At 34.7% G+C, this 20,814-nt stretch overlaps 1 protein-coding gene across 1 annotated transcript; it reads right to left on the minus strand.

The window, feature by feature from the left end:
• Positions 1–5,471: 5,471 nt before the first annotated feature.
• LOC146886893 (GTP 3',8-cyclase-like) lies at positions 5,472–9,517 on the minus strand. The gene is made up of 6 exons (XM_085672241.1): positions 9,035–9,517; positions 8,673–8,840; positions 8,383–8,574; positions 7,015–7,083; positions 5,988–6,072; positions 5,472–5,877 (listed from the first exon to the last, which is right to left on the minus strand). The coding sequence occupies exons 1-5, from the start codon at positions 9,500–9,502 to the stop codon at positions 5,989–5,991; spliced, it is 981 nt and encodes a 326-aa protein (XP_085528367.1). The 5' UTR covers positions 9,503–9,517; the 3' UTR covers positions 5,472–5,877; position 5,988.
• Between the last annotated feature and the right edge of the window lie 11,297 nt (positions 9,518–20,814).

Consider the following 20,814-nt stretch of genomic DNA (forward strand, 5'->3'; position numbering starts at 1 on the left):
AAATTTTTATAAAATTTTATTTAAAATAATTTTAATCAAATTTTATTATTGTAAATTTTATAATAAAATGTAATAATAAAATCTAAAATATTAAGTTTTAAAATATCAAAATTTTAATAATTTTTTTACAATATTTTTAATCAAATTTTATAATAAAATGTAATAATAAAATTTAAAATACAAAGTTTTAAAATATCAAAATTTTAATAAAATTTTATTTAAAATATTTTTAATCAAATTATTAAAAATTTATTTTTTTAAAAATATATAAAATTTTAGAAATTATATAAAAGTTAAAAATAAATAGAAAAAAGTCAAATTATCGTTAAACTGATTTTGTTATGTAATTAATTAATAAACTGACCTATTTTTATAATAAAAAAGGAAAAATGACCTTTTTTGTAAAAAAAAAAAAAAGCAAAGAAATAAGGTGGCAGAAAACAATGGGAGGAACTAACCACCCCTTCCCATTTACGTAACCTAATGTTGAGGTATCAAGGACCTTCAGTTTTGAATCCTGAGGGATCCCTTGGTTAATATTCATGAGCTTTCTCAAAGGCCCCCGTAATTCTGTCACTCAGTGTTTGATCACATAAATCTTGTATGAAATGGTTGATGCCGCATGGTTGTTCGCCTACTGTTACTACTTCCCATTCTTCCATCATCATGCCTTCATGATTAACCACGTTGAGACCGACGCACACTACCCATACCCGAACCACATTTTTCTTCCTCCCGCTAAACCGGTAGACGCTAACTTTCCTCATAATCCTACAACTCAGACCCACATTTTTCATCTATCATCATTATCCATAACCAACAAATACCATCACATAAAAACAACAGCTCCCTCTAGATTCTCTCCCCATTCACGCGCACACAAGCACTCATCCTTTCGCATTTCCAACTACACATTGTCGCCACCCATTCCCTCACCATCTTCCTCACCTCCCTTTTTCATCCATCTTTCATCTTCTTTCATTTTCTTCACCAAATAGAGGACTCGCTCACGCTTATCGCCTTATCACTCACATCTTCCACTTGCACAATAGAAAACAGAATACCAAAACAGTTTCCATCACTCCCAAGACTATTCCATCATCCAAGTAACAGAGAACAACCATCACCCAATCGAACAGATAAAGGGAAGAAAAATTCGTCGGCCGCATTGCCGGAGGCGTGTCAAAGTTCGATTGGAGAAGAGCGATTCCGGTTGAGGGCGCGACAGTAGGGCTCAGCGGCGTGGCTCCCAGACCTGGTGTGGCCGGCGCAAGAAGAAGAATGAGGGAGTTGGAGCGCCTTGGATGACGACGACGCTTCTGGTAGCAATGAGTGGAAGGAGTGTCTCGTGTTTGTGAGTAAAAATGAGATCAAAGGAGCACTTGGACGCGAAAGGGAATGAAAGAGAAACAGTGACGTTAACGCTGTCAGCTCCTTCGGCGGTGATCGGCGTCGGCAACATTGGCCCTGGCCAGCCATGAGTGGGTGAGGATTGGTGTTGCTCACGCAGAGGAAGAAGAAACCCTTAAGGGATTTTTATGTTTTGATAGTTATTTTGGGGTTGGGCTTAAATTGGGTTATTTTGCTTTCCGTACCCCACTTTTAATATTCTTAACCTCTTGTCTATTGGGTCTTGGGTCTTGGGTCTAGCCTTCTTTTGTTTCCTACGCGCATCCCCATTTTAATATTTACACCTTCATCATTTGTATGTTTGTTTGTGTTTTCTTTTCCTATTCCTATTTACTCGTTACACCCGTATTATTTAAGTCCTGCACCCCTTTTGCCATTGGTTCTCGTCTACTTACTGTACCCTGCTTTTCACAATTCGCAGCCTCAATCTATTTTAATTTTATTTTCAGCCTTTACTCCTTGCATGCACCCTTCCATGCATCTTATCCCATTTTTCACCTTTGTTTTTTTTATTAAACCCCATCTTTTTTACACACATGTTATTTTTTAAAAAAGTTAAAAATATTTGAAAATTATAAAAAATTACCAAAATAGAAAAATTTTACAAAAATGAAAATTGTTTTCTTTTAGTGTTTATTCAGCCTTTACGTCGTGTGATACTAATTTTCAAATAATTTAAAAATATCAAAAAAGATATAAAATTTCAAAAATTAAAAACATCAACACTTTCTAACAAACAATTTCTCTAAGAACTACGTGAATCTTGATTTTCACTACGCATAACGGACTTCCGGACCTAAAATCTAGTTCTTGTATAGCATGTCTTATTTTACTGTTTTCCATACTTTTTCTATAATAAACTATGGTGACAACTTCAAAATCTCTTTTTAAGCTCGTCTCTTTTTTGTTCGTCGTCTAGTCGAGATTTTGGTTGTAATAGATGGCAACTCCACTAGAGATTCAAGCCATCCTTTTTTCATGAGTTGCTCTACTTGCTTTTGTATTTCTTTAGTCTCTTGTGGATTGCTCCTATAGGTTGGCATGTTATGAAGGATGTCCTTGGAATGAGATCCATATTATGTTCAATACATCTTTTAGGAGGTAAACCTTGAGGAATGTCTTTGGGAAATACATCTGCATTTTCCTTGAGAATGTGCTCCACACCTAAAGATAAAGAAACTTTTACAGAAGACAAATAAATATTGTTAGGCATAAGCATATATAGGGGGTGTTTTTGTCATTAACACTCTTTTTACCTCTTTTTCTCTCAAAAAAGGACTTTTACCACTATTTGATTTTTCAACTTTACTCCCCTTTTCTTGCCTTTTTTGGGTTTTCTCTCTCACTCTTATTTTCTCTCTTTCTTCTTCTCTCTCTTTCTTTTTCTCTTTCTTTCTTCTTTTCTCTCTCGCTCTCTCTTTACCCTCATTTTTATTTGGTCCTCACAAACCTCTATAGTTGATAAAGGTGTTACGGGCACCTTTTGCCCTTTAAGCAAGAAAAAATACTTGTTGGATAGACCATAATGTCACCTTTCTATCATATTGTCAAGGCCTTCCTAATAACAATTGACTTGTTTCCATAGGAACCACATCACATACCACTTAATCTACATACTTACCTATAGAAAAAGTAATATCCACCTGCTTATCCAGCACCAACTCTCCATCCTCACTTAGCCATTGCAAAAGCATAAAGACTAGGGTGTATAGATGTCTTCCAAACCAAGCTTTTCCACCAGCCTTTTACTTGCTACATTGGTACAACTCTTTCCATCAATGATGATTGAGCTCACCTTTTCCATAATTTAACATCTAAAATAGATAATATTTCTTCTTTGTGTCTCATCCTCCTCCTTGTTCATATTACCCAACAACCTCCTAACCATTAAAAGATCTCCCTCCAAAAGTGGTACTTCGCATTAGGGGTGGCAATGTCGGTTGGCCCGGCCCGTTTAGGCATGCCCCGCACTTAGCCACACATGGATAGACTCAACATAACGTTGGAAACTTATAATCTAAATCTCATATTGAGTCTAAGTCTTACAAGTAGAAATGAAAAAGTTGGACAACTTAGGTCTATAAACTCATTATCTTAAAATTTTATATTGAAGGTGGTGTTAATCAACTCTTATATGGATTGAACTCAGATCTGCTTGATGTTACCCCTGAATATAGTCATTGTATTGAAAGTCTTCTTAACAAAGAGTTTAAGTAATTGTGGGGTACTCAATTTCAAGTGAGTAAATAAAATTTCGTATTAAATATTATAGATACATATAAAATTTTGTGGAAAGTCGGAATGGCGAAACTTGGACAAAAACTTTAAGAGTGTCAAATTAGATTTTTTATATATAAATTATTTTTTCTAATTAAATAAAAAAATTCATTTTCTTTGTTTCAATCATTTTCATAAAGTGATTCTTGTATGCATTTTTCAATTTATAATCTTTCTAATTCATTAAATTAACATTATAAGGATATTCTAATTTTTAATCCAATTCAAAGTTATTCAACTAATTCATTATGTGCAACGAAATTCGTAGTTCAACCCAAGATATATCCATAAAATCTTACAAAATTTACCATATGTAATGGAAAACACAAAATTTCTAAATTTCATAATCTATGATATACTAATTTCAGGACAAATATAATTAGGGTTAGTGCCAATTTTAGAAAAGAATCCTTACCATCATAATTAGGCAAACTAATTCAGAAAAAAAAAAACTTAATTTAAGAAAATCATCGTAATATGAGAATCATAAACACATAAATTATAATAAGATACTAATCTCGATTCATGAGAGATATTGTGCATTTTTCAATCTTTTGTTTCCTAATCTATCTCTTTATATTTCTTTCTATTCTCATTATTTTTTGATGATTTACTGTAAAAGAACCTTATCACTAGTGATAAAATTTATTACCTTTCATTAACCAATGTCCATCAAATTGATTTTTATTTTACTTTTTATACAATAAATATATATAAATTTTAATATATAAATAAGATAGATGATAAAATAAAATATTTTATTAAATTTAATATAAATAAAATAATAATCTATAAATATAATTTTAAAATATATATAACATATATAAAAAATAGAATTAAAATTTTTTTGGGGAGCCATGGCTCCCCTTGTCACAACAATGGTCCGCCATTGAAAAGTCGTATGTGTGGCTATGAATGAGATTTTTTCTATCTTTCAAGATCCACCCAACAATATAGTGCCAGAGCCAAAATAAGTGATTTTAGTTCTTATACAAGTTCTAAAAAGACATATTCCACCTTTTATACTCATGTCATGATGATCCAATCTATGTAATCAACTTAACATGTTGGTTAATTGTATTATCAATGTGGAAAGGATTCATTCTTGAAAAATATATTTTTGAAAATCCAAGTGAGTTTAAATTACTTTAAGGTTGTGCGTTGAAGATGGTGATAATCCATGTGAATTGAGCTTAGATTTCATTGTTGTTATACCTCCCTAATGAATCTTCCCCTAAAAAAACCTATCACAAAACTCTTATTGTTGGTTTTTAGGTTTTTAATGTTTAGAAAATATATTTTAAATGGGTAAAAAATGTATAATATTCCACATTATTTCATACATAAAGCAAATGTAACAAACGTTTAGTAATATCTCAATCTAACTTTCTAAGTCTAAACAATAGCCTAATTTTTTTTTCTTCATCCACTAAATAATATCTAATAATTAAAACATAAAACACTCCTAAAATCTAATTCAAATTATATATATCTAGACATATATTTAACTCTAATTAACACCTTTGGTCTCTTAAATTTCCATACATTTTGCGTTCCTAGAAAGTTGAGATATTAGAAAGGGTCTAAATGACAAAAGCAATGGTAGGGAGCATGAAGTGATCCCAAGAGTAGAACTTGGTATTATCTAGATTAGAGTTGTTCCTTCAATTTCCGGGTAAGAGTATAAACTAAGGAAAGAAAATTGGGAATGCCGTATGAAGTCTGAGAAGCAGCACTATGAAGACCTGGTCAACAACCTCACTACATACATAGTACAAATTCAATGATGTAACAGGGCATAACCAACCTTTTCAAAATTTCATTGTCATGTCTACAACAAAACAAATAAATACAGTGCCATGCTGAAACTAAAGTTGACTGGTAAACAAACAACCAGTGAAGAAAGATTAACACACGACCCAAAAGTCATAAACCAATGAAGAAAGAGTCACACATGATCAGAAAATTTAAGCCCAAATTTGCATTATTACTCGATACAACAACAATGGGTTCTATCCAAAGGAACAACATTTAACAGTATATGTGGCTAGGTATAGTTGAAAAATCTATCACCCTTCATGTAGTGAGATTGTATCAATGAAGATCTCAGATAATACTCAATTCAGGGTACTTCTCACTAGGACTACTCTGGTTGCCTGCTATGTAAGTAACTTTATCACTGTGTGATACCTGAAATAGAGAAAAATCATGATGTGCCTCAGTAAATTGTAAAATAAATATTTTAGAAATTGAATGGATAACCTTTATAGGAAAAATGAAAGAAAGGAAGAAGAAGAGACCTTATCCACCAATATGTATCATAGGCCTATTTGCAGTCTTTGCTATATCAAACATGCCAACATGTGAAGCTTTCTTCTTCTTCACCTAGAACAAAGGAAAGATAACATTAAGAAATAGGATAGTACAAGACCACTCATAATATTGCTTACCTAAAGTTGGACACACAATTTCAAGTAGTCTATGATCCACTATTGACTATGTTGTTCAAAAGCAATCAAAGAGCTTACTAGGACAAGAGCAAACAGATGGAAAATCATAGGAAAGAAGTGAGTCAGTAACATATTATTCAATGGAAATGCTCACGTTAGTCTAGAGGTTGAAGGTGATAAGTTATGATGCACTGATACCTCAATCTGTGTCATGTATTCATGTTTGACATGTATCAATATCTGATACTTTACCGATATTTATCAATAAAGTATCTAATCTATAAACTTGTAATACTTTTTGTGATAAAAATAATTTATAACTTTTTATTTTGACAGTTTTTAAGATATTTGATTTTAATTTGAATTCACACAATAACAATATATATTTATCATGTTTTAAGGTTTTTGTAAAATTTTTCAATATGCATATATAACGTATCATACCTTATTGTTTTCAAAATAAGTGTATTGATATATCCGATACGTACCATATCCGATACACGCATCATATCCATGCATCATTATAAGAATAGTTACATTATAAGGGTCTACCGATTGCCAAATGAGGCTAAACTTCACCTAACTCTATCACCCCCACCCACTTTTTTCTCCATATATACATAATCTCTAACTAACTCCTTTTCAGTTAGGTTGTGGGGTGTGTTGTCCCTTCTTGCTATGCTCCTCTTATTCCTAAAGTATATCTTTTTTAATAAAGGTTCACTACCATGTTAAATTAAAATAGCAGTGAGTGAAATTCTATTGCAGCAGCATCATTATATTAAAAGGATGATAAATCCTGGTAAAGAAATAAAAACATTATAAATCATTACAACACAATTGAGATTTAGCAATAATAATCAGAAGAAGTGCATACCGCTGCTCCTATTATCTCCCTAAGTTCATGATCCTCTGCACCACATCTCAAAGGATCTCTTAAACTAACCTGAAACACGATCCATATAAGAAAATCACAAAAATCTTTTAATGAAGCTCTCATTAAAGATGCTATATGTATGCCATGACACGTTTTATTGTCCCGACTGATGTCAACATCCATACATACATCAAGCACCTTTAACTTGAACATAAATGGTAGAGATAACATCCATAATGACCGGCATGTCTTGAATAGGGAAAATATTTATCAGTTTCATTGATAAGAAAATTTTCAGAAATGATTAAGAATTCAAAATAATGATGAAAGTATATTAGTGCGCCTAAAAAATCAATTACAAGTAATCAAATAAATAGAATATCAAATGAAATAGCATGTGCAATGGAAAGAAGGGGCAAGACAGTGCATGTTCAATCCAAAATATTGTATGAGGTAGAGCCATATTTTAATGTTCGCAAAGACCATGTCCTAATGTGTATCAAATCTTCCATTTACAGACAAATATCAAGATTCACTACAGGAATCCACTTTCTGCAGGGAACTTCAATCTTTGTAAACAAATATTTGAAGTTATGTTTTTCTATTATGAGTTGGCAGATAGTTTCTCTTTTCCCCATTATCGAGTATGTACCATATCAAGAATTCAGAACTGACAATAGACATCACAGTTTCAAAGTTCTAATCCAAAAGTAAACAACTCCCAGAACCATACTCAACCATTGAAACAGCTAACTGCAAGAAATCAGTCACACTCCTTAAAAAACAAGACTGCTAAAAGTTTGCATAGAAAGTCTTGATTTTACTTGCCAAAAAATTTATAGGCCTTAAATACCAATTTCTTAATCCCGAGTCCTTCACCCTCATCACCAAACTATCCAATTCATTTATCGGTACATTTAGAAGGCCTGCAATTAATATGATCTACGATGCCCTGATACTCAAAATGGAAACATCAAGGTGTTTGTTCCCATGTCAAATACTGATACTTCTCCATTCATATCAATTTTTTAAATTAAATTGCGATCATCATAATCATGAATTAATGAGAAATTACCCCCACTCTCTCTTTCTTCACCGATATTATGCATCTATAATGTTTTGCTAAGAATCCAAAACATAGCATATCCTAAATTTCAAAAAGATCATCGTATTCCTGTAGTTGTACGTACTCATGTCGTACTAAGCATCCAGACTTCATATACTATCATCAAGTTTAGCGTTACAGATTCACCAAAAACATTAAGTATTCAAATAGAAGTGACATCACAGATTTTAGCCCAATTACCATCACCAGGTTTAGGGGACAAGCATAGTACACTGAGCTTTGATGATTTGAATATAACTTACCTCCGAAGGACCAAATAAACAGACTTTGAAGTTTCCATCAGCAAGTAGCCGCAATCTATTGCAACCAGCACAGAAATGCTCAGTCATTGATGTGATAAACGAAACTCTACCTTCATGCCCATCTATTGTGAAATTTTTGGCCGTATCTGTAGGGTGATCCTGATCTCTTTTTAAGCTTGGAAATTGTTTCATCTGTTTGGTAATGATGGTTATAAAGGGTCTCTATCTGCTATAAGAGAACAACAAAATGTAGTATAAAAGTTAGGCCTCTAGTCTGAATTGTACCTTACCACTGTATCCAACATTTCTGAGTAGGGTACAAGTTTCTTGACATTCCAAACATTCCCATCAAAAGGCATGAACTCTATAAAGCGAATATCAATTGGCTTGTCCCGGGTCAGCTCAACAAAATCACAGATCTCATCATCATTGAATCCTCGCATTACAACACAATTGACCTGAAATGCAGAGAAACATCAAAGATACCTTAAAATTCATCCATCAGTGACATGAAATTTACCTGAGGTTATGCACCTTTGTTGAAAAATTCATTTGATTAACTTAATGAATTTGAGCAAAAGGGTAGCTGCTCATGGGAAGGTGATCAATGAGAAACACTAGCAAAAAGTAATGATATGTAACCAATAAATACCTTAACTGGATTAAATCCAAGGTCTATGGCAGCATTAATTGAATTCATAACTTTTTCATGCCCTCTGCGTTTGGTCATAAACTCAAACTTTGCAGGTACCAAAGTGTCTACACTAATGTTGAGGGAAGTAAGCCCACAATCTTTCAGCCTTGGAAGTTTTCTCGTTAAAGCAATACCATTGGTAGTCATGGACAATGTTCTCAGTCCCTTCAAGTTTGATAATTCCAAACATATGTCTTCAATATCCTTTCTAACAGTTGGTTCCCCACCCGTCAAACGTATTTTAGTTACCCCGGAGCTTAGAAATAGATTTGCCAATCGTAGAATCTCAGTTTTTGTCAAAATTTGAGGGCTAGGAGTGAGTTCCACACCTTCTGCTGGCATACAATACTGACACCTTAAATTGCACCTCTCTATTACAGATATTCTCAAGTATGTGTGAAGCCTTCCAAATGAATCTACCAACATATCAGAGACGGAATTATCCTTTGGCAGATCTTCAGACACCGAAGCATAAGATGTAGTGGCCAAAGCTCTTGTGGCACATTCATTCAAGTGTCCACCGAACAAACCTTGACGAATACTATTGGCAGCACAGAACGAACTCACATCACATTTCAACTGCTTCAAGAAAATTAGTGTCACATGCCAGCCACATTTTCATAAACAAAATTTGAACACATATAAACTCCACCAAAACCCCAGATTAATAAATTCTTAAACAACAAAAAATAATCATCTGGGTATCAATATTTAATCCTTCAAGTACGCATACGGTAAAAACTTAATTTATATTAAAATGGAACAACTAAGTGATTGATTTTTGCATTTTCTAGGTTGGTAGAACCAGAGGAGGAGTACAAGTTTATTACTGAATTTGCACATATATTAGTACCACCACACCCCAGATTAACACACAAAGCATGAATCTAGCACGGGCTAACCAGTACTCTTAGGACAAGAAATAAAATAACAGTTCTCATCTGCATGTAAATGGGTATCACTATAACTTATCATTGAAGTGAGCATTCGATAAAAAAAGAAACTGAATTGAAGTACAATGAGGGGGTTTTCCATGATCCTGATAGAACAGGGAAATTATAAGTTTATACCCGAAATTTGACATGGCATGAACGATTCAGTTAACTTCATAGATGTGTTCCAAAACGTCAATTTTCAATCCATTACAACCAACTTGATTGACCAGTTACATCACCAAAAGAATAAGCTAAATAAACCGAGAGAGAGAGAGGGGTCTCACCGGAAAGGAATTTGATAGGTTAACCCAATTGGGTAGTGAAAGAATTTTGATAAGTGTCGCCTCATGGTTGACGCTGAAACAATGAATTTGGACAAAATATTGAGTTGGGGTTGGAAAAGTTTTTCTCTTTTTTAATAATTTTTGTCTGGGACACCAGAGACTCATAACATATGTATCTATATATACAAGGTAAGAGGAAGTTCTGAGATGTTGTCGTGTTTGTTCTGAAGGGTAAGGTGACAGACACTGTGGCAAAGAGACCCGAAAGTGCAAAGTGCCGACTCCATTGTAATATATTATATTCTATCCACACTATTAAAAAATTATTTTTCTTAAGGGCCATATGACCCCAAACATTTTTTTTTCCTAAGGGATTAGTTGGTTCCAGTTTTAGATATCCACCACAGATTATCTTTTCAAGATTTTTTAAGATGTGGAAGTATATGGTAGTTTTCAACTAAGGATGTAATTGTTGATTTAATTGGATTTTGAAACTTAATTATTTGAATTAGTTTTTCAATTAACTATTATCATAGAAAATTAATTATGAATTGATTTTCATTTAACTATTGTCATAAAATATTAATTGTGTAATTATGTAAATTTATTGAAAGGTTGTTGTAAATAGAGGTTAGAATGTATTCACAATCCTAAATCAATCAAACTTATCGCAAATTCGAATCGAACTCACCAACTATAGAGAAATTTTAATTTTACATTTAAATTTAGAATTATAAATATATTTAATCTAAAAAATTAAATTTATTTTAATTATAATATAATAAATATATAAAATAAATTAAAAAATATTTTTTAAGTAAGTCAATCCATTTAATTGTTGGGTTAAATCAAGTTACAAAATTTTTAATTTATCAAAAAATAAGAATTGAGTTAACTTATTTCTGACTCAACTTGTTGTGACTTATCCCATTCACTCTTTACAAGTGCTTAAATTGAATTGTGAATTGAAAAATTATTTATAAAAAGGTATTTGAATTTAGTGAACTTGTAGGGGAGAAAAAAAATCTGAAATAACGATTGCAAATTAAGGAAAATATATGAATTATAATGGTGATCGAAGCTTTAATCATATCTCCCCACGATGGGAAAGTTAATCGCATCCACTGGCTTTGATAAAGGTAAACTTAACGGATGAGAATTTTTGTTATTTTATTTTGTTTGGTATATTATAAAAAAATCCGTAATTTTGGTTATTAAATATTTTTGTCATAATTTTAATAGTTTAATTTTTCATTATATATAACCTTAGTTCCAAATCTTTGTTTTAATTTTATATTATAATTTTGTTTAATTTTTAACTTTAAAAATTACTAAATCACTATCAATGCACATTTATTTAACAAGTCTTTGTGCTACTATTTCAATTTTTCAAATACAATATGTTTTTTTTTTATTTTATTATCTTATATTTTACAAATTTCGTATATAGAACTTGTTAGACCGATGAAAATAATATGTCTTGGTCTTGAGAAGTCTCACATCGCCTAATATAAATTAGGTAGTGGGTGTTAGTGGTTATACAATGGGCTTTAAGTCCATGATGTTCTTTGTCTTAGTTAAAGACATTTTAAGTTTGTATTTGACTTTTCTTATACTCTTGTAGTAAAATGTTGTGAGGTTTTGTTAAATTCTTGTTTTGGAGAGTGTGTGTGTGTACTTGGAATCAAAAGGCATAAGAGAGTAGTCTATGTGTTGTACAAATTTTCACATAGTGTTATTCTCTAGTTGTCATTAGACAATGGTTGTGTTTTTTCTCCGATTTTAGGTTTCCATGTTATATTTGTGTATAATATTTTTTTTATCTTATTTCTCTATTAGTAAAGTGATTCTCATGGATAAATACAGTAATATTCTTAATTGATAATGCATTTTTCCCAACAAGTGGTATCATGGCTATGGTTTGGTAGAATTTTTTCTTAGTATGCTTTGTGGTTGCAGCTTAGATCCATATTCCACATCAGGAAAAATTAATTCCTTATTGTTGGAGAATCATTCTTATTTGTTGAAGTTGTTGTAAAGCCCAATTTTTCCTGCCCTAGCATTTTAAGGGTTGCCTTGCGTCTGTTGGGCCTGAGGGTTGGCCCAAAGGTTAAAAACCATTCCTAGTTGCCCTAATCTGCACTTTTCACTCTTGCAGAAGAATCAGTCATCACCTTTGCGCCTCTCGTACAGAACGCTCCGCTAGGGTTTACTCTGAACCTTCTTCGAGCCAACTCAAACCCAACTCCTTATTCACCTCTTTAGCCATCCTTAGGACCGCCGTGTTCACTGTGTTCGTATCGGAGAGTCCCGCTAGCTTGTTTTCCAGGTAAGGGAAGCTAGGACCTTCTGTTATTTGTGTTTTTCCGCTGTTTTGGACATCTTTTCGTGTCTGTATGGATTGGTTGGTGTTGTGTCCGTTTTGGATCGAGTTAAAGCATGATTTGGTTCGTGGTCTTGGCTGCTGTATGAGAAAACAGTGGCGAGTACTGGTTTTTTTGCCCAAGCGAGGTAGTCTCGCCTAGGCGAGATTATCAGAGGCTCGCCCAGGTTTATGTTACGTGATTTGTCGCCTAGGCGACGCGCGTTCTTTTTGAGCGAGGAGTGCTCTCGCCTAGGTGAGAAGGGACTCGCCTGAGCGAGACCTCGTAGGGTTCCCTGTTCCCTCCTTGTGCCCTCGCCTAGGCGAGATGGGACTCGCTTGAGCGAGAGGGTCCCTCTCGCCTGAGCGAGCCCTGTTGGCTTGAGCGAGACAGCGGGCAGGTTTTGATGTTGTTATTGAGTGGTTCACCGATATGTGGCTTGTTTATCTGACTCAAATGCCTTACTGGAAGGGTTGTGTGATGATAGCATGATTAATATGTACATTTGAAATGGAAATGGCATGTTATATGATTGGGTATGAATTGGAAAGCATGAATTGTATGAATTGTTAATTGTACATGATATTTGTGTTATGGGAAATTCTTGATTGGTGGGTGGAACATGTTTAAAGTATGGGTAGGGCATAATTCCATGACTCTTGTAGTGAGAGATCTTAGTGGCGTCTCATCGATTGGACGTAATTCCATGGACCCTCTTAAGGGGAGTCCCTGGTGGTGCCTCGACAAAAGGACGTAATTCCACGAGGGGTCGTGGTGGTGCCTCGGGGTCAGGGCGTAATTCCACGAAGGTCACGTGGTGGTGCCTCCTGTAAGGGTATAATTTCGTGAAGGCCTCGCGGTGACGCCTCATTGCTAGGACATAATTTCATTACCATGTGGTGGTGCCTCAGTTACGTATCCGGATTGCTAAATCTTAGGGTTTTATATGAATGGGTACTGCATATGTGGGTGTCTGCTATGTGTGTTTGAATGTGGAATGGTATGTTGAGTGTCTGATATAATGACTTCTTCGCTAGCTTACCCTTTCACTTGCTTGTGTGTTATGTGTGGTCTCTTCCTTTGCAATGATCATCAACCTTGTTGATGTGAGCAGATGTGAAAACCCCTAGCAGTGGTGATGGTAATAGAAATGTTGCAGCTTGATGGATTGGACAGGTGTTGGGCCCACTGTAGGGCCCTTTACTGGAGGATTTTATTATTTATGTTTTCTTATCTGAACAAGACCTACTATCTTTAATTGTGTTCTTTTCAGTACATTTCTAGTTGGGCCATGGGGCCCTTTTCTTGTAATCCGGGTATATTTGACGTATTGTATACTTTATACCCTAAACCTCGTACCCTTTGAATATTCATGTATGTGATGTTTTATCAATTGAGGTTATTCAGTTTTTGGGATGTTACATTTATGGTAACAGAGCGGTCAACCCTTAGGTCTGTGGACTTGGGTGTCCACTTAGTTTTCTCTGTGTCGTTCTGGGTATTTTTCGTTGGTGGTGCTTGTGTGGCTTAATGAGTGATGCACGATGGAGATCTGATATGTGTGAGTCGCGGTTTACGGCATGTGCGTAGAGGAAGTGCTCTACCGGTTATAGGTATTGTTCGTGTGGTGTAGCTTACATATCCGAGCTTACATGGAGTGCACTTGGAGGTCTAGTGGTTACTATTGTCGTGAAGCACGATCTGGTCTAACGAGTGGTGTAGTGGCTCATGCATGGTGCGATAGAAGTCCATATAGTGACAACATTTCGTGGCTTGTGCGACAGTGGTACGTGGTTGGCGATTGTTGCATCTTGGTGTTATGACAGTGCAGTGAAGGCTGGTTCTCTAGCAAAGGCTGCTAGGGCAGGGTCCGGTGTTATTCCCATGGTGGTGGTGTTGTGAAGAATGTTGGTTTTGCTATGTAAGACCCGAGAAATTTAAATAATTAATTAAATAATTATTTAATAAATGCGGGTAGTATGAGCCTTTAAGGCATTTAATGCGGATTGCTATGATATGGAAAAGTATTAGCTCAAGTGGTTTAGAGTACTTTAATTGTGTGAAAGGACTTGAGTTCAAGTCCTATGTATGCCAATTGTGTGTTACTTATTTGTTTTCATTTTTAAATATATGTTGAGCATGAATATGAAATGATATAATCATTTAATTATATTAGTCATCACAAAACATGAATTGGTTAAATGGTTGAACATTGATTTGGTATTTGTATGGTTATGGGTTGAACCCTTGGAGAACCCAAATTAAACTTTATTTTTATTTTTGCTATTTTGGGTTTTGGCTTGAATTTGAAGGGTTAAGGGAAACCCTAGATGCATGGGCAGCCAAGGGAGGCTGAAAAACGGACCATAAAGAATCAATGAATGATAATAAACATTGCCATTAAACCTTAAATTCGTTTTTGGTTGTTATCTAGCTTTAAGGCACCTTTAAAAGGCCAATGTGAGGTAAGAAGAAGGGTTTTGGCAAGTTGTGAGTGTACTCAGAAAACAAAACACGAATTTTGAGAGTAGTAAGGTTGGAGTGAAGCTTTGAAGCTGAATTGGGAGAGAAAGCCAAAGGGAGATCATTGAGGATCAAGAGAGAATTCACAACAATTCCAAAATTTAAGCCAAAGGAATCAGGTTAGGGGAGTTATACTGCGTTTAATTGTAGTTCTATGAATAATTGCATGATTTATAACTCATTATGTATGATTTATCCCTTGCATTGCTTGAGAATCGTGTTTCTAGAATTTTTCCAGAAACCGCCTGGTGGGTGATGAATTTTCGCCAGGCGACTCATACCATTTCAACTGCATTTCTGGGTTGCGAAGGGAAACCGCCTAGCGGCACGAACGAGACCGCCAGAATTCAACCCAATTCTGGGTTTTTGTTTTTATGAAGGGCCTGGCGGTATTGATTGAACCGCCAGGCGACGCGAGCCATGAGGCTTGGTTTTGATGTTTTTTTCTGGATTTTGGGCAGATTTGGACTAGTAGGAAGTGTAATAAGATTATTAATTAACCAAATCGAATTGAAAACTTGTGAAATTTGGGGTGTGATAAGAATAAAAATTGGGGGAATGAGACATACTCACATTTTAGGGTTTCATAATTGGGAGTTTCTATAGTGGTAGCAATCTAAGGGGAAATGTGAATGAATACGTGAATGGGAAGTGTTAGGAATGAACTGGAGTCCCAATAACTGGGTTCATATCCTATGGACTTAGAAATTGAGGGAAATTAGAGTTGTTGTGAAGGGGGTAAGGTTCGCAGGTGCAGGAACCGCCTGGCGGCACCCCTTTAGCCGCCAGGCGCCATACCAGGCGATGCACGTGGTGTTTTGTTCACGAAAAACGCTGTTTTTCGTACTTTACGTTAACCGTCCGATTTAGGTGAAATTTTGACAGGTGGTCCATAACATGTGGTTCTTCACTTTGAACGGTGGAGATTGGATTTCGAGGTCAATTGCTAGAGATATACGTTACTCAATATTGCTGATTTTGGAGTCGTTAAAATGCATGAATAACCTCTTGATAAGTTCTAGTAACTTCTAATGAAGCACGATTGGGTTATGTGGTATATCTCTATCAATTTGAATGTTCCTTTGGGTTAGTCACATGTAGAGAATTGGTTTGGTGAAGGCATGGGTGTCAATATTAAATTGCATTGGTGCATAAGATCATGTGCTTAAAATTGTTAGAATGCTCCTGCTTATATTTTGTTTGAGCACGCTTGGGATTGTCTATATGACTACGGGATGAATGCACATGTGAGGTGCTATAAGGCCTGGAACATTATAGATGGCAATGCCTTTCATTAGGGGTACTCTAGAATGAGAGCAAATGAGAGCAACCTGTGTGAAGTGTGCTTGAACCTAAACTAAAACCAGTATTGTGCAAGTACTGGTGTAGCGCCTAACGGTGGTGATCGACCCGCCAAGCGACAACGTAGAAACAGGGGGTTCAAGATCACGGTGGCGCCTGGCGGTAAGGAGAGGTGCGCCAGGCGGAGTCTGTAGTTTAGTAAATACTAAGGCACGCGGCGCCTGGCGGCATAAGAAGTCCTGCCAGGCGATAGTTGCAGTGGTAGTGAAGATTAAGGCGCTTGGCGGTACGTGTCCCCTGCCAGGCGATCTGGAAGTGGCAACGCTTGGCGGTACGTGTCCCCCACCAGGCGATTTTGCTGTAGCAGATTGGTGTTATACTTGTTATGATGTGCGTGATCTATAAGGCTTCTAGGATATTTTAAAGGTCGGCTTGCTGGTGTTCCTTGAGTTGAGCTCAGAACGTATCCCTTCTCGGGTAGGGGTTAAGCACGTGACATTCCTCGAGTTGAGCTCGGAATGACATCCCTCGAGTTGAGCTCGGAATGGCGGATGAACACGAAGTACCCTTGAGTTGAGCTTGGGTTGGCGAGTGTTGCTGGTGTGGGTGTGCTGGTTGTGGCCAATACGGATGGGTCTAGATAGATTGCCCTCCACAGTAGTTAGCTGACGAGTTGGTAGTCTTGGGACGTTACGAACTATGTTCGTATTTAGGAACTCCACCTGGCGTTACGGTGTATGATCCGTAGCAATGGTTTCCCGCACGTGTTCTATCGGTTGTGGCCGATAGGTATGGCACCAAGACACCTTGGGGTACTCATTAGAAGACGTAGAACACGATTAACATGGTGGTGGCCATGTGATGGAATATCAAAGGATGGATTTCCTTTGGTGTGATTGTATGATTGTATATTTGTGCCATAGATATATATATATGTTTATTTCGTTAGCTCACCCTATCTGCTTCTGTTTGGCAATGATCGTATACGCGGTACACGGGAGCAGATTATGTTGCAGGTGGATCTGGTGAGGCATAGAACCGGAGCGGGGCTAGACTGGGATAAAGAGTTTTCTAAGAGTTTTATTGTTTTATGATTTGGAATAATTTTGTAAACACTTTGCGATACTTATGATTTAATCAAGTTTATGATTTGGATTTAGTTTATTTGACTATGTAATGAAGTTTTTAAATTTTCCCGCGTTTTGGGAAATGAGATTTAATAAATGACGCTGACGTATTATTTCTATTTTATTTAATTTAAAATCCTAATATCCGGATGGGATGTTACATGTTACATATCTCCTTGAGGAAGAAGGACATGACATGGCAGCTCCTGGTTGGTCAGGGATGGTTTAATTCCAAGTGAAAATTCTTTGGATGGTATAATTACAAGTGAAAATTCTTTGGATAGTTTAATTCCAAGTAAGTATGCTCTTTATGGTGGAGTATGATTGTTGGTATCGGCAACGAAGATGTATTTATTTTAATCAGGATGGAGAATGTTGGGCAAATACGTCTTAAAAAGTTCTATATTGACTAGTATAAGTTGGGGAGTGGGCGTTAGTGACTATATAATGGGTTCTAAGTCTATGATGTTCCTTGTTCCAGTCAAAGACACTTTAAGCTTGTATTTTACTTTTCTTATACTCTTGTAGTAGAGTGTTGTGAGGTTTGGTTAAATTCTTGCTTTGAAGAGTGTGAGTGTACTTGGGGACAAAGGGATGGGAAGGTAGTCTATGTGTTGTATAAATTTTCATATAGTGTTATTCTTTAGTTGTCATTAGAGAACGGTTGTGGTTTTTCTCCGATTTTGGGGTTTCCTTGTTATATTTGTGTGTATCCTTATTTTTATCTTATTTCTGTGTTAGTAAGGTAAGGATGATAATGTTCTTAATTGATGTATTTTTGCCAACAAAACTAAACTCACACAAAATTCTCATGTGTAATTAAACTCGAAAATTTGAGTCACGTTGGCACTCAATCTTAACTTAATTTTAGTCTAATTTTAACTTGATGGAAATAGTTTTAGTCTATTATTTAGCATTATTTTTATTTAAGATTAATTATATAATATATTATTTCAATCTTAGTCTTGTTTATGTTTATTCATTTTTATTCTTCTTATTGAATATATTATATGTTTAAGGAATCCGTAAATTAACCGATAACATAATGAGCTTAATTCAACATTGATGTCATGAGAGCAACTTCAATTCAAGTAGAAAAATATTTATGTATCAAAAATGAATGTAGGATACTTCTAAGTTAATTCTCTCTTAATAAGAATCAAAATAGCATAGATAAAGAGGCAAAATGGAAAAGAAATTTTGGTTTACAATTCATGAAATATGATCTTCAATGTAAAGGGGAAATAAATTGTACAAAGAAAGAAAACATAGAATTGAAGAGGTGAAAATATTATTATTTTTCATTATTACATATATACGAGTACATAATATTATATATATATATATATATATATATATATATATATATATATATATATAAAGAAGGAAGAGAGAGAAAATACATAAGAGAAATAGCAGAGTTTACGTAACAAAATAATAGAATGCAAAACATAATAAAATATCAAAACAGAAATATATATTGTCACTAGACACGTTCAAAGTCCCCCTCAACTCAAGGTTCATGAAAATAATCAAGAACATTGAGTTTGTAACACAAGTGACACAACCAGATTTGAGAAAAGGGTTTAGTGAAAATATCTGTTACTTGATCACTTGTAGGAATGTGAGTGATATTTAATGATCGGTCAAGGAATTTTTCCCGCACATAGAAGATGTTTGGTCTGGGAGTGTAAAACAAGGTTTGACTTAAAATAGTAGTGCTTTGATTACCACAATAGAGGATAAGTGTAGCATAATTCATGTTTAGCTCTTTAAGAAGAGACTACAACCACAAGATTTTTGACCAGTGACAATAAGACTACAATATTTTGACTTTTTGTCTTGACCATGCAACCAAAGTTTGTTTTTTAGACCACCAAGAAACAAGATTATTGCCAAAGAATATACAAGCACCAAAACTGGATCTTTTGTCATCAATATCGGATGGATCACATTTGTTGTGAACAAACCCAAAACCAATCAAAGTAGAAGTGAGTCTTTCATACCATGCTCATGAGGCATGTTTTAATCCATATATAAACCTGTGAAGTTTATAAACCATAGTACAATCTACATATTCAAAGCCAGGAGGTTAAGCCATGTATACATCTTCATGGAGAATTCCATTTATGAAAACATTGTTTACATCAATCTGTTGAATGGACAAGTTGTTAGTAAGAACTAAGGTGAGAAAAGCCAAATATTAACCGACTTGACAATTGGAGAAAAGGTCTCAAGATAATCACACCCAAATTTCTGATGAAACCCATTTGCCACTAAATGAGCTTTGTACTTATTAGTTGTGTCATTCATATTTTCTTTAATACGAAAGACCCACTTACAACCTATTGTAGTCCACGCAAGAGGAAGAATAATGAGGGGCCATGCATGATTAGCCATTAAAGCATCATATCCATGTTGCATTGCTTGGCATCAATGAGGAGAAATTAAAGCTTGTTAGATAATGTTTGGTTCTGCAATAATGAGAAGGTAGGAAAACGACGTGGTTTGACAATACTTGACTTTGAATGTGTTTGCAATAGATGAGTAGGTTTATAAGATGAAGAAACACCAGGGACCAGAGGAATTAATTGAGTGGATGGATTATAAATAGTGGAAGAATTGACATATTGAATGAATTAGAAATTGTGGGAGAAATAAACACATCATGAGGTTCATGCTAAGTGATAGGAAACTAAGAATTGGATGAGACTCATCGGAAAGATTAACGATAAGAGATTCTTAATATCATTCATTAAATATAAAAATATTTTAGTTACTTATATATTCAAAATAGTTCATTTTTAACATAAAAAAACAACTGCTGAGATTTTAATTTAGTATGATTGAGTTAAACCTAAACATATTTCCTAAAAAAGAATATTGTAATCAATTAATATGAAATCGGAAAAAAAATAATCTATTGAAATTTCAACTCATTTATTTATGTTTTTAAAATTAAATATTTAATATTAATTTAATACCTCTATAAATTAATAACATTACTCAAGTAACACATTGCACAACATATTTCGAGGTAACGTAGTTCACAAATTGAATTTTCACTTTTTTTTTAGTTTTTTCTTTTTTTTGTTTAGTTTTAAGATCTAACTAGTAGGAGACCCGTGCATATGCACGGGTCGTGTTTTTTGTTTTTAAAATTTGGTTATTTTGAAAAAAAAAGATTTTTATATTTTTATGTAT

Source organism: Vigna unguiculata, chromosome 4 (assembly GCF_037176805.1).
Source record: "Vigna unguiculata cultivar grain cowpea cultivar isolate G323 ecotype 2 chromosome 4, ASM3717680v1, whole genome shotgun sequence".
In the NCBI taxonomy this organism is placed as follows: domain Eukaryota; kingdom Viridiplantae; phylum Streptophyta; class Magnoliopsida; order Fabales; family Fabaceae; genus Vigna; species Vigna unguiculata.